The sequence below is a fragment of the Drosophila albomicans genome, chromosome X (genome assembly GCF_009650485.2).
Source record: "Drosophila albomicans strain 15112-1751.03 chromosome X, ASM965048v2, whole genome shotgun sequence".
In the NCBI taxonomy this organism is placed as follows: Eukaryota; Metazoa; Arthropoda; class Insecta; order Diptera; family Drosophilidae; genus Drosophila; species Drosophila albomicans.
In genome coordinates this window covers 7,944,395-7,966,723 of record NC_047627.2, presented here as the reverse complement: position 1 = coordinate 7,966,723, position 22,329 = coordinate 7,944,395, and the positions used below count along the sequence as shown (strand labels likewise).

Genomic DNA, 22,329 nt, shown 5'->3' with positions numbered 1-22,329 from the left:
TTGCCTTTATTATCATAATGGATATGCCGTCAAACACACAAATGCAAAGCCAATTGTCGGAAATTTTGAATGCATCAAATCAGTTCAGACGTCGGTCAATAAAAAGGGGCATACCATTTTTTTTTTTTTTTGCAACGAATAAATCATATCTTTATTTCATAGATTAATAATTAATAATTACGAAAAAAAAAAACTTTATGCATGTATGAAACTAATTTGTATTTATTTATAAATAGCACTGGCTACCAAAATGGCCTGCGGCTAAGAGACATCACACAACATTCCATACAGTTTAATTCCAACCCGGAGGCTCACTTGCAAAACTTCAACTAAACCTGTGAAATTCTCAAGTGTCAAATAAGTTCTTAATTTGTTGGGTGAGGCGAGGGAAAAACGAAGTTTGGAAGAGGGAAAGATTATTTAGATAGTAGCACTTTGGCACCTTTGTCACGAGAGCATTCCGGAATTGCGCTTTAAACGGAAAAACCGGAGTTTGTTCAACTCGCTTATCGCTTGAAGTTCGTTATGAAGTATTATGACGCATACCAAAAAGAAATTGAATTAGCGAATGTTAAGAGAAATACAACCATATAATGGTGTGAAAAAAAAAACAAAACGGACAAAATTCGGATTAAGGGGAAAGATCGTTAAGGGATCATAATGATAATGAGAGGGCGGGGTAGAGGGGAAGGAGAGATACGGTAATTACACAAGTATTATATACAAATACACATCGGTTACAGATCTACTAGTACAATATATGTATTATCACAATGGACGGCCGACAAGCAGCCCCCTTAGATGCCACAGCAGGAGCGATGAGCAGCGCCACCATTATTCTCATTCTCATCATCATCGTGCTCGGCATCATCCGCAATGCTAATCGCACCTCCAGCAGCATTCGAGCTGCTCTGCAGACGAAGGGCATTGCTGGTATTGCTATTGCTATTACTATGGGTATTATTTGTGTCATTTGGCTGCTGTTTCTGGACATGATGCTCGACCATCAGTTGGGTGAGCAGCTCGAACAGTTCGCTGACACCTTCGTTCTCCTTGGCCGACGTTTCCACATATTGAGCGCCCACCGTTTGGGCATAACGCTGTGCCGTCTCATACTCGATGGCACGCTGCTCCTCCAGATCAGTCTTGTTGCCTACAATGATCAGGGCAATTTCGCTGCCACGCATCTGCTTCAGTTCACGCACCCATGATTTGACCTTCTGGAATGAGTCTTGATCTGTGATATCGTACACAAGCAGTGCACCGTCCGAGCCGCGATAGTAGATGGGACCCAGAGCATGGAAACGTTCCTGTCCGGCCGTATCCCAGATGTTGAGCTGGGCCCGTCGCTCGTCGGGCAGCGTCACCTTTTTGGTCACAAACGAGGCTTGCAGTGTGCTCAGATGCTGGGTGTTGAACTTGTCCTCCATGTAACGCAGCACTAGCGATGTTTTGCCCACGCAGCCTGAAAATGCGCATTGCATGACAAACCAGAGCAGGAACAACAACAAGAGCAACAACAATAACAATGACAACAACAACAAAAACAAAAACAACAATAGCCCTCATATGATTGACTTGCTTTTAATTTTTTGACTCACCTTCGCCCAATAGCACCGCTTTAAAGTTGAGCGTGGGGCCAGATCTCGTTCTGCGCGAGCTCATTGTAGATCAAATTGATTGTAATTTTAGTAACTGACTCCAAAACATTGAGCAATGCTGTTACACATTGAAATTTTTTTAATTGATTTTCATATATATTTTTTTATCTCTGTATTTTGCGTCAAATTGCTATTCAGTAGTGCAGCACAATTTATCGATATGCCCAATATTGTGGTGGTGTGTCGATATATTATTTTCAAAACTATCGCATGTGAAGTCAACATGCAGCGCAAGCTGCACTCATTGATAAATTGAACAGCTGATTAGGAAGAAATGCAATCAATAATTATTATTGTTAAATCCAATTAAATAATTACGTAATTATTTATTTTCAATTAACAATAATACACACAACTATTGTTGCTTATTGGGGTAATTAAGTTTTATTTATGTCAACATAAAATTAATCGAGCAATGTTTGTTTTGAAAATACGTTTCTTTAAATACTTCATACTTTTATTGTTTCAAAGATTTGTAGCTTATTTCCAGCATACGTTTCAAGGAATATTTTAGTGAAGGTTTGTTTAAAAATTCCTATTGAATTATAACAATATCATATTATACGTTTTACAATTATTTCATCGAATAAATGAATAAGTTCTAGTAGAAATTGTTTTTTAGTCCTTACTTTGTATTATTAAACATATCGCAATTTTAAATTTTACGTATATATAGAAAAATATATGTACAAATCTTGGTATATTTAAAATTGTGAACTGCGTACCTATCTTAATATAAAGTATCGATAAGCTCATTATTACTCTTTCGTGGACTGCAGAAGTACTTAAAATTGAGCGCGCAATTTAAATTTCTATATGCCTATACCTAACTTTGTAATAAGTAGAATATTTAATGTAAATTAAGCATTGAAATAGCGCGTAGTTTACGATTTACAAATTTTGCGCCTTTGGCTACCACGCAGTCTCCACGCTCACGCTAAATTGTTGTTTTTGCTCTGTTCGTGTTTTATGCTCTCCAACCCCAAGGGTAACTTGAAAACGCGAAATTCCAGCACATAAAGTTGCTCTGGGTCTGGGAGACGTGCGCATATCCCTTCAAAGCAAAATTGTTGTTGTTATTGCTCTCCAGCAAGACGGTAAGTACGCAGTGGCGTTTTTCACGCGCTCCCGCAACGACGTAAAAAGGAAGCAAGACAGTGAGAGAGAGAGAGTGAGCGCACAGTGGTTAAATTTTCGCTAATATTCGCAGGCCACAGCGAACGTTTCATTCATGAATTGTGTGTGCACAACCATCGTACGCAGTATCTTCCTCTCCCGCTCTCACTTACTTTCTCCAACCACTTTGGCGCTCTCGCTAGCAGCAGAGTTGAGAGCGCTCTCTTTATGCCTCCGGCAATGGCAGCGGCAATGGCTTCGGCTTCAGCTCCGGCTGATGCTGGCGCTGACGCTGGCTGAGAGGCTGCGACGGGGCATTGGCGCAGCTTTGTCTCGTGCTGCTGTTTCATTCTAGAATTAAGTGCCGCCGCAGCAGGAATCGCAAAAAAATTCCAGCGTCAGGCGCGCGCTCCGTGTGCCCCCAAAAAAAGTCCGGAACCGCAAAGCGAAACCGTAACCGAAGCGAATCGCGAACGTGAAAGTTAACGTGTAACGGTAAACGGCAACGTTAATTGCAAACCAAAACAGGACATAAAAACGAATACAACAAAATCAAAAAGTTATTCACAAACATTATAGTTTCGGTTAGTTTAATCACGTTGCAAAAAAAAAGAAAGCAAAAAAGGAAGCCCAATCCCTGCCCTACAAAACACACATACGCAATATTTTTGGTGTACACACACCAACACCAACGCACACACACACACACACACACACACACACATGGAAAGCGAGATTCACAGGAAGAGCCACAAACACGTCCTTTTAGCAGCAGCAGCAGCAAAGCATTATTTTACGTTGGCGTCGCAGTCGACGTCAGCATTGACTGCGGCTTCACATTTGGCATACATAAAGTTGTTTAACCGTTACAATTCAAAAGCTTTGCTGCTTTGCCGCTTAATGCAAATGTCTGCACTGCACTGCACTGCTTGGCGTAGATGTAAGAGTGTACTGTATGCGTGTGTATGTGTGTGTGTGGGTGAGTTTGCGGTATTTGCATTTGTGTTTGTGTGCATTTGGTCAGTAAGTCAACAAGAACTGCGCAACAAACAAAACAAGCAAAAACAACAAAAAAAAGTACCGCTACTTCTTCGTCGTTTTGTTTCGGGGTTGTTGCGTTGTTGTTGTTGTTGTTGCGCCTTCCGTATTACGCGCTTTCGCAAAACACGCACACACACGCATTGCGTAAATAGCCAAATGCGCAGCAAATGCAATTTGCCACGCCCCACACCACAGACGCCCCGCTCCACTCAACACTACGCGTGAGAGAGTAAGAGAGTGAGAGAGAGGCTGTGTTGATGACTTTGCTCTGCGTACTACGCGCCCGTGTGTGTGTGTGTGTGCGTATGCTTGTGTGTTGGTGTGTGTACAGCTTTTGCTTTTGCATTTTATAGGGAGACTTGAGCCAAGTGGAAACAGGATACACAAAATGTGCGTAGGCGACACAAAGTGAAAAGCGCAAAACGGCGGAAACAATAACAAAAGCCGACGGGCGAACACAACAGTAACAGTAAGAGTAACAGTAAAAGCAGAAAACCCAAAAATCGCGAAAGGGAAAGGGAAAGCACAAACAATAACAACAACAATTTTCGCTGCACTTGTCTAAAGGAATTCAGCAAGTGAGCAAGCGAGAGCAGGCAACAGTAAGCAACAGCAGTGCGAGCGAGAGGCAGTGAGTGGGAGAGCGAGCGAGAGAGATGGATAGCTCGCCGGACTTGTCGCTGTCGCTGAAATTGCGACGCGGCTCGAGCGATTCACGCGACAATTTCTACATGGACTTTGCACAGGGCATCGACTCGGACATCGAGGAGGTGGACAACAGCAATGTGGGCAGCCAACTGGACGATGCTCTGGCCTCCGGATCGGGCATTCAACTGTTGCCGCCACCGCCGCCGTTGCCCACAGTGTCGCTGGTGAGCGAGGAGATGCTACTGCTGGTGGCACCACCGCCACCGCCAACCACGTTGCTCGGCCAGCCGTTGGCCACGGTCACGGAGACGGACGATATGCCGCCGCCAACCCCAACACCGCCGCCACAACAGCAACAGGAGGATGAGCAGGAGCTGAACGAGGAGGCTGAGAATTTAGCGACCGGTTCGCCGAGCAATTCGGTGCTGGAGCTGGAGCTTATACCGCCGCCACCATTATCGCCCATGGACGATGCCGGACTGCGCACGGATGGTGAGGAGACCGATGATGCCGATGAAGCAATCATTGCACCGCCTGCAGTCATGCAGCAGTCGCAGGAGGACAGCGCCGATGCGGATGCAGAGGCGGATGACGATGATGATGACAACGATGAGGATGAGGATGATGACAAATCGACACCACCTCCCCCATTGCCACCACTGCCCTCGAATCTGTCATATGTGCAGGGCAGCGTCACGCCACCGCTGACCAAATCGCCATCCACATCGCCCTCACCGCCGGTGACACCGCCGCCGTGTCCACAGCTCAACATCTGCAAGATGGTCTCGCCACCAGCACAACATGTCAGCCAAATACCACCGTTGACTCCATCCTCGGAGAGTGAGGAGGAATCGCAGCCCAATTCGCCGCAGCCTATTCCACGAATTCTCCCCGATCCGCTGCCAGCGCCCGAAGACACAGAGCAGGCCGCCGAGGGTGAACACGAGGTCGACGCGGATGTGGAGCCGTTGCCGGTGAGCGGAGCGCAGCAGCTGGCCGCCGAGGAGTATAGCAGATCGCTGGACAATGAGGATGAGTCCACCACTATCACCACACCGCCCAGCAATGGCTATTCGGCATCCTCGATTATTGCACCGCCACCCGAGCACTTTGGCGAACTAGATGAGGATAGTTTGGGTGGAAGGGGTTTTGTTCCACCGCCGCCAGCGGGACTCGAAGATGCTAATCCTTTGTCTGACGATCTGCAGTCGCAGTCGCAGTCACAGCCGCAGGACATTGACGATGAGGAGCTCACCAAGGTGGAGACAGATGAGTTGTCCGTGGACAAGATGTCGCTTAATGTGGGCGACGATGACGACGACGATGATGATGAGGATGACGAGCCAGCTGACAGCATTAGCTCGCCGAGGGCTGCGAGCATTGCCAGTGGTGGCATCATGTCCACCAGTGGCGCCATCGCTGCCATGGCTGCGGGCAATGCAGCGATGTCCTCCAAGCCGGACAGTCGTGTTCCCAGTCGCAGCGGCAGCCAGAGATCGCGTACAGGCTCGTTGCATGGTTCACAACACGGTTCGCAACACGGTTCACAACACGGCTCGCTACATGGCTCGCAAGGTGGTTCCCAGCAAGGTTCCCAAGCTGGATCACAGCCAGGCTCGCAGCCAGGCTCTCAGCATGGCTCACAGCCAGGTTCACAGCACGGATCACGCACTGGCTCACAGCATGGATCACGAGCTGGCTCGCAGCATGGTTCGCGTGCAGGTTCGCGCACCGGTTCGATTGCCTCGGCATCCGCTGCTGCCGCAGCCGCAGCACCGCTCGTGCTCTCCCCACAAGCATCGCTAAAGTCACAAACATCGGTCAAATCGCTGACTTCGATCTCGGCTCGCAGTCCAGCTCCATCGCTGAAATCATCGCAACGCAGTGCTGAACGTGTGCAGAGTCCACCTGTTGGCGAAGGTGCTCCGGCGATGCCATCGCCACCATTGATGCGTAGCTCGCCTCCAGAGCTGGCGAAGAGTCCGCCGCGGCAGATGCACAGTCCGCCACGTATCACAACGCCACCGCGAGTCTGCAGCCCGCCGTTGGTCAGCAGCCCGCCCAAGTTGGCGGAAACAGCAGCAGCAGCTGCTGCCACAGTCAACGGTGCAGCCAAGGAGCAACCCAGGTGAGTCTTTTTATTGACATTCCTGGTATTTGGGAGGGTCGAAAATAATCCTACAGTTCAGTTGAACTTCAGAATGGAATATGGAGTTTTTGTTCGTTCCATTTTTGTAAAAGGAAAGTTCACTTTACTAGACCGCAAACTAAACTAAGCACTCCGGAAACTTGCCAGGAAATTGTCCTTTTCCGAACTGTTGATAGTTCCGCTGCATAGTTTTTTTTTTTCCTAAGCCAATTCAATCGTTTAACTCGTTTAGTTTGTAATCTTATATTCAGCTATCCGAAGTACTTGTGTTTAACCACACCTCATGCAAATGTTAAAATAACATTGCATAATTAATGCATTTCTTGCAATTCCCGCCAGATTCTCGTAACGAGCTTGAGATTATCATTAATTCTGTAAAAAATATTGAAATGCAGCCTCATATTAATTAGAACACATTCGATTTTTGAATTTTGTGATTTTCCCTTGATTTTGCATTGCTTTTCTTTCCCTGTAAGTTATTTGAGAAGATGATGTGGCACTTTAATAAAGGCAATTTCAACAGATTACGCTAGGTAGTGGGACAGATCTTGAGACAGCGATACGAGGTCATTAGGTTTATAGTTTGAGCGCTTGTCGTGTAATTCGATATCTATCTATTTAAACCATCTAGGGAGAGAGCGACTTGTTCTCATTTTCTGCTTGATGGATTGATGATGTGCTGTGCTCTATGCTTGCATTATGATGAGCTTGCCTCTTCAAGCGGCAGACTTTCAACGTCAACGTGAACGTCAGCATCATCGACATGGACATGGACATTCCCTCGATGCCCTGCGGCTTCTCTTGTCTCGCACTTTATTAATTGCATAAGCGTTGCCATGACGCTGTCGCTCGTCGTCTGCCTCCATTAGTTTCTCTTAATAGCCGAGCCAAAACTGTTTAACTCATGCCACTCGAGGCTTGTCGCATGTTGCATGCTGCATGCTGCTTGTTGCTCTGGGCTCTTGTCAGACGCCTGCTAATGCGTCCCATCTCCCTCTTTCTCTCTCTGTGGAGTACACTATCTGTATCCAGCTATCTCTCTCTTGCCACTATGTATACAACAACTGATGTGCGCGTTGCTTTTACACTTTGCATTAATTAAACATCACGTTTCCAGTGCAACACCCTGACAAGTTGTGCAGGCATTCAGGTCCGCACGGCGTATGCGGCATTTTCTAGTGCGTATACGCGACGTTGGTTGGCACGTTGGGTGTCAGGCTGCTGCTGTTACTTGTTAGCTGCCGAGTTGATTGCCTTGCCAACGAAACGAACAAATTGCGCAACAAGAAACGAGATGCTGCAGGTTGTTGTCCTCAGCCGATGTCACCTGGCATTGCATCAGCATGAGCATTGCCAGCGGGCTTTGATGCTTTTGCTGTTGCTGTTGCTGCTGACACAATTGAAAGCAACGTCTGGCCAATAGAACGCCCACAAGCTTAACCTCAAATACCCTCCCGCTAAATAGGTCAATTGCATGTTGGGCGTGGTGGACATGAGCGTTGTCCTGGACATGAGCGCAGAGCCCGGAAGCCGAAGCAGAAGCAACAGAAGCAGCAGCAGAAGCAACACATCCATTCAACGACTCCATTATTGCCTTTGCGGTTTTTGTTTACCCAACCGGGCGCTGACTAATGGACACACTTCCAGGCCAGTGCATATTCCTTGTCTGGCAACATTTATTTTGTATGCGTTTGTATGTGTTTGTGCGGAGGCAAAACGAAACGTAACGAAACGAGACAAAATGAATGCACCACAATGGCCAGCGGGAAATCACAGTCTGTGTTGTCACGAACTGTTATACTTTTAATTGCTTTGTGCACAAGAATTGTTTGTCCACTTCTACAGCCAATTATCGAATGCACTCAACAGGGCGTATGCTTAATGCCAATCGATTTGCGTGCCGAATACTAAAAACCAAGCTTATGCAGTTGCTTCGATATGGTTACTTGTTGCCATTATTGACTGTCTAGACTTGTCAAAATCGAATTGCAAATTTGATTAATCACGATGTTGGTTAACATTTACTCTGCTTCCTTATGATATATAATATAATAAATATATAAACAGTGTTTGGAAATAGTTCAATTGCATCATCAACTATTTTGGGTCAATATTGAGGTGTTTTATTTTGCGATTTAAAATTCTTAAAAATATATATACAGAATTAGTTAATGGCTTATGAACTGAATAAACAACAACTTAATTCTGAGGTAGTTCAATTTAAAATTTATTTGAAATACGTTCAAAATTAAATTGCAATAATTAATTGTTAATATTTTTGTGCTTTATTTCCATTATAAAAATTAATTAATTCATTTATATTTATATATAGAATTTAGGAATAGTTCTTCTCATTTCTGAGCATCTTTAATTTAAGATTTATTTGAAATACGTTCAACATTGTATTGCTAAGCTGATTGAGCGTTTTATGTGATACTTGGAGACAACTATTTGTGGTCTATTGACCAAAAAATACTTGTAACTTGACTTAAGCTGCTTTTGCAATGCTTCAATTATGATTCGATTTCGATATCGATAGCTGCGCTTCCTGCTTCACTATTTACTATCAACCATCACGGGCTTAAAAATGTCTGAGCTTCGTGTTGCCGTGTGCGCTTGTTCAACTCTATTTATTGATTCGATATCGATATAAGTTGTGTGCTCAATTGAATAAAGCCGCTTTCGAGCGTTCAAGCTCACAACGTTACCTGTTCGCCAACTCGAACTCCTTCTGCATTCCGCCTGCCAACAAAGCTCTCCTTGACGTTCGCCAAGCCAGGCGCATCCATTTATTTATGCAACAGAGTCGTGTTGAGTTGAGACGAGTTGAGTTGAGTTGAGGACGCGGCAACGACAACACGACAGTGTGCAACACACGAATGTGTCAGGTTAACAACCCCAAAGTAGAAGCGCCATAAAGTATGCAGCACGCTTTTAGAAATCTGATTACAAGAGCGCTTGAGTGCATGACCCACAGTGCCACACAAATATACACAAACACACACACACAGAGCAGGTCCTGCGGCTTCAATCAACTTGCTGCTCGCCAGGACACTCGTCGTGTGCAACCGCATCCGCTTTTTCTCGTCTCTCGGTTTTTTTTTTTTGTTGTTGCCCTGTGTCAAGGTTATTTATAAGCTCCTCCACTTGTTGCCAGTTGCGCATTGTACGTGCCACGTACCCTTAATCCTGCCTAGTCGTAGTCCTTGCTCCTTGGGATCCTGGCATCCATCCGTGTCCATATGCCACATTCAACCGACGTTAAGGACTCTCGTGCACATTTTGAAGTGCCGGCAACGCTCCACAATACTCTTGAGTGCTGTAACCACTCAATCTCAATCTGAATCTGAATCTCAATCTCAATCTGAATCTGTAAATGTGACTCGCTGAATCCTAATCCAAATCTAAAGTTCTATCTCAATCTAGTAAAACATATATGAATCTGAATCTAAAACGCAATGCTAAATCGGATAGTCGACAGCATTCAACACTCAACTTACTCGTAACTGTAGTTCTCAAGTGTTTGTGAATGCGAATGTGAATGCAAATGAATGGCACTCACATGCGCAATGTTTCGTGTGAATAACCTCGAGTCAGCAAACAAACTAAACCAAACAAAGCATGTCAAAGTGAATTCTTATGGCAATAATTGACAACAAAAATAATAACAGATATTAGATGAAAATAAATTGCAGCTTAATTTAAGCAAATGTTTGCAGAGAATATTTAATTAAGCCTGTACTTGAGAAAGATTATTATGAAGAGCTCTTCAAGTTCTATTTAAATGAATCTATATATAGTATCATGACTTTGGTTGCGATAAAATTTGTACGACTTATTTAAGAAACACTTTTAGATGGTAGTCGGGAACTTGGTGGCTTTGGTAGACAATCTTGTATGTAGTACTATATACCAAATATTCGGTATATTTTAATAGTAATACTCTATTGTATACCAAATATTCGGTATATTTTAACAGTAATAGTCTATCATATACCAAATATTTGGTATATTTTAATAGTAATACTCTAGTGTATACCAAATATTCGGTATATTTTAATAGTAATACTCTATTGTATACCAAATATTCGGTATATTTTAATAGTAATACTCTATTATATACCAAATATTCGGTATATTTTAATAGTAATACTCTATTGTATACCAAATATTCGGTATATTTTAATAGTAATACTCTATCATATACCAAATATTCGGTATATTTTAATAGTAATACTCTATTGTATACCAAATATTCGGTATATTTTAATAGTAATACTCTATCATATACCAAATATTTGGTATATTTTAATAGTAATAATCTATGGTGATTTTAAAATTTAGCACTATATTGATTTACCAAAAAAGAATTCAATACATTTTGTATATATGGTATATTTTGGTATATATTTGGAATAATTCTGGAATGTTTTTGCTCTTATTGAAAGTTGGTAGCGAATATCTCACAGTCGAGTGTGCTCGACTTTCTTACTTATCTTTGCCTAGCTTTATTTGTTGGTATATATTGTATCTAAGATTTTAATTTAGATATGCATAACATATTTCAATCAAAGCTCTCAGATTGCATTTTGTAGTTTTTGTTGGTGTTGTTGTAGTTAGGATTCGCTTTTAATTCACCTGTCTGGCTGTCTCGTTTGTGCCTCAATTGCTGCGCTGTGCGATGCGCTGCGCCTGACAGGCATTCAGGAATCCCAGTTTGTCGCTTCGTCATCTAATCGCATCAAGCTGGAATTGTGCTATATATATATACATATTTCAAATTTTTTTCATTTCTATTTCCATATTTTTTTTTTTTGTGGTTTGTGCGATTAGTTTCAATTGTGAACGTGGGCAGAGCCCCATTTCCAGTCCCCAATCTCCCCCCAAAATCTCAGTTCCAGTCGCAGCCGCAGGTCTTTCATTAGTTGCTCATTTTTTCTCTTTCTCTCTGTTGCTGTTATTAAGTGCAATTTAGTGGTATGTTCTCGACATAGATATAACACAAACGAATCGGGATGGAGGGAGTAGATTGCGGTTAAGCGAACCGCAAAAGCCGTATGTGTATATGTGTGTGTGTGTGTGGGAGTGAATGTAGCGAACACAGAATTGAAACAGTCGCTGAAAATCAGCTGCTCACTATGATGACAATGACCATGTCATGGCTACTTCTATAGTATGCACAACAAACACACACCAAACTGTATAATTTCCCCAATCAAACAAACAAACAAACACTTTTTCCCTCTGCTATCTGATTGCCGCAAATTGTGGGACGCGTTTGCATTATGAAATAGAAATATTAATTATTTGCATCTGTCTGAAAATAATATACATATTATATTTTAATCTTACAGTAATTTATATAAAAAAATATGTTTGGTCTAAGAAGAGTTAAGAGTATTGATCTATTTAACTTTTAAACTTAAACAGTTTCAAATGGAAACCAGCAAAAATAATGGAATCTACAATAATAGACATTCAGATGGAGTAGCTGTTTATTAAAAAGTGATCCAAAAATTCGTATATTTTGTGCTACTTTGTATGCCATTTAATGCTATTAAATTTCCCAATATTCAAAAATAGGATTTAAATGTAGAATACTTTACATAGCTAAAGACTTTTCAGCAGCATATTTGACTTGCTGCTTTACCTTCACATTTATATTAAAAAAACTCATAAGCTGTCGAGAAGAAATAATGTGTGTTGTTGGGAAAAGATGTTGAAATTTGTGTCGGTTGCGTATACATAATATTTTGACATGCTCGTGCTTTGACCTTTTCTTGTGTGCTGCGAATTTCGCGTGCGGAAGATGAGTGCCAAGAATTGATGACTGATGAACTGTATTCACTTGAATGATGAGTACTCGCCGTTAATCTGATGTGAATCTGCTGTGAATCTTTTGTGGCACTTTTTTTTTTTTTTTTGAAGTGCCACACAATGAGGAACGACGTCGTCGCTTCGGCGGAAGTGTCTGGCACCCAAAATGATGAGGAATTTCTCCCCACACAACAAGTGTGACACTGTGTGTGACTGAATGTTTGCTGTTGATGTTGCTGTTGCTCTTGCTGTTGCCCCATGGCAACAGCTAGTCGATTATTTAATTAAGCCCCAGCAAACAGCAGCAGCATCCACAGCATCAACAGCAGCAGCTCTTGTCCAGTTTGTGTGTTGTCTGCTGCTGTCTGCAGATCTGCGCGAATCAAAACCAAAACGGGGCCTCATGCAAATCCAACAATTGCTGTCGCCAATCAGTCGACGAATCGACGTCGCTCAACGTTGCAAACCCAAGCGGAATACCAGCGAACTCTCGACTCGACTGTTCTCCAGCTAATCCCCAATGTCTTCCACTTCCACTTCCAGCAGCAACAGCAGCAGCAATAGCAACAGCAACCAGAGCAACAAAAGCGCCATTGCAGCGGAGCAACCTTTGGCCAGCATCAGCTACAAGGACGAGCAGAAGACGAGCGACGTGGATGCCCCCGCACCCGCTCCCGCTCCCGCTCACACTTCAGCTACAGCTGCAGTCACTAGTCAGCCGCCGCGGACGCATTTCACGAGCAGCCATCATCACTATCATCTGCCACATCAGTTTCAGCATCCGCATCATCAGAATCACCACACGCATCACAGCGTTCGCGTGGCCACGCCCACTGTGCCCAGCAGCTATGCGCCGCCCCCCGCTGGACAGGACATCGAGGGCACGGGACGCTCACCCGTCTACGCACATCGCGCCATTGCGCCCGTGCTGAGCAGCAGCGCCATGCTGGGTGCCACGCCCACCGAGGCGGTGGCTCATGTGTCGCCGGGTCGGCTATCGGCGCGCTCGGGTTCGCAGCATCATGTGACCATCGATGAGTCCAGTTTGCCGCACAAGAGCAGCTTGGAGAGCGCCGGACCAAGTGGTTTGATAGTTGGCGGCGGCGATGGCGATGCCAACGACGATATTGGACAGGCTGCAACTGGCGGCGGAGGTGGCGGGGGAAGTGGAGGTGGCGGCGACAGCTCGGAGCCGCCTTCGTCGCCGGGCAGCAGCTCGCAGCGGCAGCTGAGTCAGTCGGCGGATGGCGAGCGACAAGCTGGCCAATTGGCCTTGATGTATCACTCGCATCAGCTGACCAACTATCCGGTGATGCCGGCCATCAAGCGCACCCATCGTCCCTCTTTCGTCTATCCGCCGATGCCGCGCGTCAAAGCGTAAGTATCGAGTACTTTTCTTACTCCATCCTCAACTCAACATTTTCTATCTCGCTCTCTCTCTCTCTCTGTCTCCTGCAGCGGCGATGCTCTGGCCACACTCTTCTCGGCTCTCTATGGCAAACTGCTCGTCGTTATGGGCGTCGCCTTTCCCATGGCCGAAGTCATTTCCACCTACATTCCGCCATCGTTCTATGAGGTTAGTAGTTATCGTCCCAACTGATCTGATTACAACACGGTCGCATCTTTGTTTTTTCTCTTTTTTTTTTGCCTTGGCTGCTTTTCTATTATTTTACAACTTTCTCATTGTTATTTTTTTTTTTTAATCCGTTTTGGTTCTTTTCAACACTTTTAAGTATTTCCATTGTTTAGGACTTGCAACCATTCTTTCTTACTTTATAACTGCTATTCAGTCTGCAATTTCTGCTTTTCTTTTTTAAAGAATTTGCATAATTGTTTTGTATTTTATTTTTTTTTCCTACTTCAAATACTTTCTTGTTTTTATTGGCATTTCATTTCCTTGAAGTTCATACTCAACAATACTTCCAAAAATAGATATTCTCTACATTTAAAATTCATTAATTTTCTTCATTCTGTTTTTTCCATAATCATTCATTAATTCATATTCATACTTTCTGAGTTGAAATCCATATTCATAACTTTTAAACGTCTCTGTTTTTTTTTTATTGTTGGTTGCTTCAAATATTTTCAAGTTAGTTCATCTTGAAATATACACAAATTTTGTATAACATTTTTCTATTTCTGTAAATATTTCTTATTTGTTTTTTAACCTTGTTGCCGAATACACATTGAATTAAATGTATTTTTCTCCAGTTTGAAATTCGTCCAACAAATTCGAAGATTTTGAAATTATCTTTCTAGATCAAAGCATTTTCTTGTTTTGCTGCTAGTAAATTTTATTATTTTTATTTACTTAATATTAAAATGCATTTAATGCATTGATATTTATTTTGTATAGACAGTTCACTTAATTTTCCTCTCTATCTCTATCTCTTTCGGCAGGTCTACTACTTGTATTTGTACATTGGCAGCATGATCTTTCTGTTCTTCATGTACGCCACTCTGCTCTGGGGACGTCCCAAGTTGCCCGTGCCCATAGGTAAGTGAAGACACATTAAATTCTCTCATGCTTTAGTCTCTAAGCAACATTCACTTTTGCAGCCACATCGCCCAGCAAGTCAACAGCCAAAGCGAGTGGCTCGGACAGCCTGGATGAGTCGGATACGGACAGCACATCAACGCATCGTCGCATTCCGCCTCCTATACAGGTGCGTCGTCCATCGCTGCTGTCTCCGCTGGGCAGGCAGCATCACTATGGCAGCTTCTATCTGCGCATGGGCGCTGTGGGTAAGTCAAAAAATGCCCATAAATCCAACTCAGTTAATCTTTAATTAAACACTCCTTTCTCCTCTACAGCCTTTGGTATTGGCAGCATGATCTATTCGGGTCTGGAATTTGGTCAGTACTTTGAGCTGAATCCGGATACAAAGTGCCACAATGTGCTGCTCGCTCTGACGCCAGCCACACGCATGGCTTTCATCTTCATACAGATGTACTTCATCTTCCTCAACAACGAGCAGATCAAAGTGTATCGCTACAAGATCATCGCACGCTTCGGTCTCATGCACATGATCGGCACCAATCTTGCCGTGTGGCTTAATGTGCTCATCCAGGAGACGAAACACGAGATACTCACCTTCTACAATCCCGAGAATCGCACGCTGCGCATCTCCCATCGCATCCCCGGACATTCGCGTGGTCATGCGGTGATCGCACACGATCCCACAGCGCATTTGCGTGTGCCTCGTGGCTTGAAGGGTCCGTATCAGATCTTTGAGTGTCGACGTACGAACATCATTGGCACCTTGGTACAGGATGCATCGCCCTTCCTCTTCCCTTGCACCATCGAGTACTCGCTGATCTGTGCGGCCATCTTGTATGTGATGTGGCGCAGCATCTCGCGACCACAGACACCAACGCCCCAGCGTCCGGACATGATCAGTTCTCCGATGAAGCGTTCGCCTCATCATTATTCCGTGGACTGTGCACGTGCCCATAAAGGATTGTTTGTGGGCATACTCATTCTGGTGCTCACCATCATCTCGCTGATCATCTTCTTTGTGCTCATCTCACGACCCGACTTCGTTTCGCTTGCCGTCACAGAGGTGACGATCTGTGAGCTGCTGATCTATGGCACCGCCACGATTGCCACGCTGCTGGGCATGATCCAGATTCGGCATCTGCAGTACGATGCGTATCGCAGCTTCTCGCTGGACGACATTCTTCTGGTGGGTGCTCAGACGGGTTCGTTTCTGTACAACATATTCACGGTGATTGCCGGACACTTTACGCTGCGCAGCGATGACATGTTGGTGCCGATCAATGCGCTCGCTTCGATCGTGCAGACCGCGTGCCAGACGATGTTCATACTCGATGCTAGTCGAAGGCAGGCGGTAAGTCCGGAGCATTTGAGGAAGAAGCCGGGCAGGGAAATTGTCACATTTATGCTGGTGGTGAACTTGGCCATGTGGGCGATAAGTACGCTTGAGAAATCGCGTGCTGAGTCGCATCCCATTCAGCTGAATTTCTATGGGCTGTGGGCCTGGACCATCATCACGCATGTATCGATGCCGTTGGCCATCTTCTATCGGTTCCATTCGACGGTGTGCTTGTGCGAGATCTGGAAGCGGGCGTATAAACTGAAGCCGACGTACATGTGAGAATTCGCCCGCTCGCGCATTCAGAGCATTGCGCAGCAGCAGCAATTCTGTGAGGATCTCAAGACGAATCTATCGTACTGCTATTGCTCGACAACGTTGGCCGGTGGCGAGCTCGAAACGGTCGAGGAGGTGGACAGCGGCAATGGTAATGGAAATGGAAATGGCAGTGGAAATGGCAGTGGAAATGGAAATGGAGCAGGAAATGATAATGTTGAGGCTGGAGTTGGAGCTGGAGCTGGGACTGGAGCTGACGCTAACGAACTGGAAGGCGAACAGGGCGGCGGCAGCGGAATTAGCCGGTTGGAACGGCCACCAGCCCGCGCCCTGTCGCCGCATAGCCTCAACACGGAGAAGGCCTTCTGTCCGGTCTATGTCATAAACGGTGAATGAGTTTACGCGCACTTTGAGTTCATCGACGCCCTCAGCGGCAATGAGCTCACCTTTGTTTAACCCCACTCCAACTCCAAGTCCAAATCCGCGTTCCAAGTCCCAATCGCCCCCTTTGCGCCCGCCTTCCACTCCCCACCACAGCTAGCGAGTAGGCAACATAAAAGAAAAGAAAGCAAGAACATCACCCACCATTTTTGAGAACCACCTTCACTGTCTTTTAACCCCAACAACAACAAAAAAAAAAAAAAAAAAAAAACAAAGGCGGGTGCGAAAGGAACAGCTAAACATATCCGCTAGATGGAATGAAATGAAAACGATCTGAAGATCTGACGATCTGAAAATGAAAAGCAATCTCAAGTGTGCATGAAAAGTGTGAGCGAGAAAGAAAAGTTGAAAACTTGAATACGATACGATACATTATACATTATACTAAATATGATAATACATATTAATAGATGATGTCACACACACACAAACACACACACTTAACGTTTAATCAGAAAGTTAGTTACATGTTGATTGAAATATAGATGCAAAAGTCACTTCACCGAACACGAGTTGTGAAACATTAAAGTAAAAACATATATACATACATCGTTTAACTGCGCCGATATTTCGCAGTGCAGTATATGCAATATACATTAGTATAATCAAGAGAGTTCGATTAAACGATTTAGAAGATATCATATAGTTGGCATCTGAATGAATATGAACTATTGAACGTAACATTAAGAAGTTTCTTCTTCATCAACATTAACATTAACATGAACATTAACATCAAGATCAAGATTTAACATCAACATAAACCCCACCAAAAAATGCGAGCGATAAAGTCAAACAACCACGAAAAGTATTAACTATATACAGAAGATATATATACATAGTCGAGTAAGCCTAGATGTATTTGCAAATGTTTCAAGAACAACAAAAAGAACAAAAAACAAAAAAGATTATCAAAAAGGAATGCAATGAAACTACGTACTATATACAAACATATACACACAATACATTTACATTTACATATATACACACATTATAAAGATTTAAGATTACAACAATTACGTAATTATTGTACTTTTCGATTAATCTTGAATGCATTCTTATAGATTTGTAGGATCCAAAATTTTTGATTGTTGACAGACACCTCGTTTATTATTATTATTATTAATTATTATGATTGTTGACTTTGAGTTTGTTGAATTGCAAATTTCTAGATTTAGTAAATGTTTGATGATATTATGATACTTGGTACTTGTTAAGCGCTTCGTTCGTTTCTCTCTTCCCACTCTCTTCATAAAGAAACCACCCCCTTGTGATAATTTACTTACCAAATGCTTGTTCAAATTGTTCAACTCGCTCTCTGACTTATTTACGAATTAACGGCAAAAAAAAAAAAACGCAAAAAGCAAATACTTAGCTAAGACCTACGAGTAGTATCGAAAGTTTTTATAATACTCGTACATTCCATACTATATGTATTAGTAATGTCAAATCTATTCAGTATTTCATAAGACCCACAACGTTAGAAGGACAAATCACCAAAAAACAAGATGGAAAAACAAACGCACAAAGCAAAGCAAAGCAAAGCAAATGAAAATGAAACGAACAACTATGTAATGTATTTTTTAAAATACTTAAGAGAGAAATCACATTTTTTTTTTAAATAAATAAATAAATAATGAAATCCAAAAAACTACCATAAAGGTATAGGATATACATATGTATCTACAATATACAGAATAATAATATATATGTATACAAAAAAAAAACCAACTAAAAATACTATGCATAAGTTTTTAATATTTTCTCTTGTATATTTTTCAAAATGCCAAAGAAGTTTTTACTTAGCCTAAGTTGAATATTGCTTTCTATGACTAACATACTATGTTATATGGTATGTATATCTCTATCTGTATGGAGAATATCCACATATAGATGCGATATCTCTCTCTCGTATTCTTATGTACTTGGAACCAAAACGATTTGAGTTCGAATTTGAAAATACACAGAAAGTATTGTGTATTCGAGTTATGCATCAACTAACGAATATTTATATAGATATATAGTATATATATACATATATGTACGATGTGTATGTATAACTTAGTTATCTCAATTTTATATGTATTCGAAACTAAATTTTTAACTAGTATAACTGTAACTTTGTATGCATTTTCTTACCATGTATTTATTATACAACAACAAAAAAATAAAAGAAAAATCAAAAAAAAACTTGGACACTGCTCAAAATCAAACTCGATGAAACGAATATGGCAAATCAAAAATTGAAAAACCAAAAAGAAAAACTATATATTAGAATTTATTACAACTAGTTACTAGTTACGAAATGAATTCGATACACCCACACCTACACCAACACACACACACCAACACTCACTGACACATTAGAAGTTGTGTGGCAAACTTATATTCCAGTAGCCAAAAAAAGGAAAAAAAGAAAAGTAATGAAAATAAATATTGCAAAAAAAGAAAAGAAAAGTAAAGAAAGAACATTCATGTTATTATACCCGAAAACCAAGAGAGAAAATAACCCGCATTTGATTAGCAACTTTTTTGAATTACAATAAATGATAAAACATATATACAAACTTAAATCAATTCTTCTTATTCATGTTGGGTGGGGATGAGGATGGAGGAAGTGAATCCGATCATGGTTAAATATTTAATGCACAAGAAATTGATTTAACATGCAACGCCATTTCTTCTTTGTGGGTCAAGTTAAGTGCCAACGGACACTTCACTTGATACTTGCCGAGAGTGAGCGAGAGAGAGGGAAGGGAAGGGAAGGGAAGGGAAAAGAAAGGAAAAAGAGAGCGGGTGCCTTCAATTGTTCTACAAACAATAATTGCCATAATTATGCCTCAGAATGGGAGCAGCCAGCCAGCAAATAAGCAGACAGAAAGAGATAAATGAATGTAACTATCAAGGAAATGAATACACAAGTGTTTCCAACTGCCGAGAAATTCGCAGTTTATAACTCGATATGGGCATGTATCCTGAGCTCTGAGCTCAGCTCTGAGAGCGTGCGAATCCCCAATTGTATTTTTATTTGATGTCTAAGGGTTGCAAAGAGCGCGCGTATCCCAGCCCAACAAAAAAAATTTGCGACTGTGCAAAGGAAGATGCAGCTTCCCCAGGCATTAGTCTCGCTCTCGCTCTCTCTCCTTCTCTCTCTCTCTCTCTCCCTCTCTGCACAGTATTGCCAGCTCGCTCGCTGTGTGGATGCTGTGTATGTGCATTGCCCCTGATTTGCGCTGCAGTTTTGTGGATGCTGTTTTCAAGTTATATACCACATACATATGTATGTATGTATGTACGTATGTATATAAAGAGCAACCCAACCCACGTCTCATATTATGTTATGTTGTGTTATGTGTTATGTGTGAGTATACCATGTACTAACTGACTGCTTACCCGGGATTTGAACCACGCCCTGGCCAACTGAGCTGGCCAAAAACTAGGTTAGCGTTGCCTTTCTGCCTTTCTGCCTTTGCGTTGCTTTCTTTTCATTCTTCCCAATTCCAATCGCTGCCTCATTTTTTATTCATTTCGTATTTTTCATTATTGTTTGTTGACTTCATTACGTGCAGCAGTTACTGTTGCTGCCTGCTGCCTGCCTGTCTAATTCAATTAGCATTTTATTTGGGTCTCGCCTTTGTCAACAGGCACAACAGGCAAAAGGACACAATTCGACTGCATGCCTGACCACATCACATCACACCGCACCGCACCGCACACCACACCCATTCCTCTGCACCTCTATAACACGTATAAATATATACAAATGTCCACTCCCACCCACACACACACACACACACCACCCACAATCGTAGTGGGCGCGCCGCATTGCAATTAGATACAAAAACAAGTTTACACAAATGCACCCTGTTTGGCGGCAAACTAAAGCCCAAAAAGGTGAATGTCCTTTGCCATTTTTCACGCATGCGCCACGCATAGCACACACAGACACAATCGCAGCTCGCAGCCAAACAGCAAACGGACCACAGAGTCGAAAAAATGTTCAGGAAAATATAGCAAAATTGCTGAAGAAATGTTGCAACGCTTCTCTGCATCCTGCAGCCATGTCGCACCTCTTAAGTACTGCCATGTCCTTATAGGCATACTTCTGCAGTATTAACTGTACAGCTGTGTGTGTGTGTGTGCGTGTTGAGGCACGCACAGACACGCACAATCACGCAAACTCCTTTTGTGAAAGAGGCATGCCAACAGACTTCGTGCACTTCGCAGTTCTTCACTCCACTCAAGAGAAGAAGCTTAAAATCATATTCACAAAGCTAAATGTGGTCTGATCTGGGTAGACAAACCTCTTATTTTATTTTATCTTAAAGCTCTATTTTTTTTTTAATTTTGCATCATTTGTTATATTTATTCGTTTGTGGTGGGAAAGTTCTGTCTGCATGATAGAAGAAGAAGAAGAGCATCCCGCTCTAATGTGACCTATTTTCGACTAATTCCGCATTAAGTATATATAATTGATATAACAATAATAATAAAATTGGGAAAATATCACTTGTGTATGTATATTATTATTATTATTATTATTATTATTATTATTATTATTATTATTATTATTATTATTATTATTATTATTATTATTATTATTATTATTATTATTATTATTATTATTATTATTATTATTATTATTATTATTTATTATTATTATTATTATTATTATTATTATTATTATTATTATTATTATTATTATTATTATTATTTTGGTGACATTATCAGTCAAAAATTCATACATATTATTATTAAAACAAACAAAATAAAATTGCCAAAATATAACTTAAGTATGTATATTATTTTTGTTCTATGAATTCGATATAGTGTAATCTTATTTATTTACTTATCGTCAATGCAAACTTAACCTTTGATCTATCATATATCTAATAAACACATGGAAATAAATGGTTTGTGGAACCCAACATATTAAGTTTTATTTTACTATTTCATTTTCTCATTTTTATACCCGCTACCCATAGGGTAGAAGGGTATTATAACTTTGTGCCGGCAGGAAATGTATGTAACAGGTAGAAGGAGGCATCTCCGACCCTATAAAGTATATATATTCTTGATCAGCGTCAACAGCCGAGACGATATAGCCATGTCCGTCTGTCCGTCCGTCCGTCCGTCCGTATGAACACCTAGATCTCAGAGACTATAAGAGATAGAGCTATAATTTTTTTCGACAGCATTTGTTATACTTGCACGCAGATCAAGTTTGTTTCAAATTTTTGCCACGCCCACTGCCGCCCCCGCAAATCAAAAAAATCGAATAACAAGCGTAATTTTTAAGCTAGAGTTACGAATTTTGGAACATACTATAATTACTATAGTAGTTATG

At 42.0% G+C, this 22,329-nt stretch overlaps 2 protein-coding genes across 3 annotated transcripts; one reads left to right on the top strand and one right to left on the bottom strand.

Annotated features, from left to right (window-relative positions):
• Nucleotides 1-204: 204 nt before the first annotated feature.
• LOC117572413 (ras-related protein Rab-21) lies at nt 205-1,806 on the bottom strand. The gene is made up of 2 exons (XM_034255199.2): nt 1,602-1,806; nt 205-1,465 (listed from the first exon to the last, which is right to left on the bottom strand). The coding sequence occupies exons 1-2, from the start codon at nt 1,663-1,665 to the stop codon at nt 798-800; spliced, it is 732 nt and encodes a 243-aa protein (XP_034111090.1). The 5' UTR covers nt 1,666-1,806; the 3' UTR covers nt 205-797.
• Nucleotides 1,807-4,171: 2,365 nt separating this feature from the next.
• On the top strand, nt 4,172-19,544 carry LOC117571743 (proton channel OtopLc). Of its 2 annotated transcripts, none has more exons than XM_052004481.1 (6): nt 4,172-6,594; nt 12,979-13,809; nt 13,891-14,008; nt 14,833-14,929; nt 14,992-15,177; nt 15,247-19,544. In XM_052004481.1, exons 1-6 carry the CDS (start codon nt 4,475-4,477, stop codon nt 16,548-16,550), a joined length of 4,656 nt encoding a protein of 1,551 aa, XP_051860441.1. In that variant the 5' UTR covers nt 4,172-4,474; the 3' UTR covers nt 16,551-19,544. The 2 variants fall into 2 exon arrangements, with proteins under 2 accessions (XP_051860441.1, XP_034109974.1); XM_034254083.2 differs by having other exon boundaries at nt 12,976-13,809.
• The last annotated feature ends 2,785 nt before the right edge of the window (nt 19,545-22,329 follow it).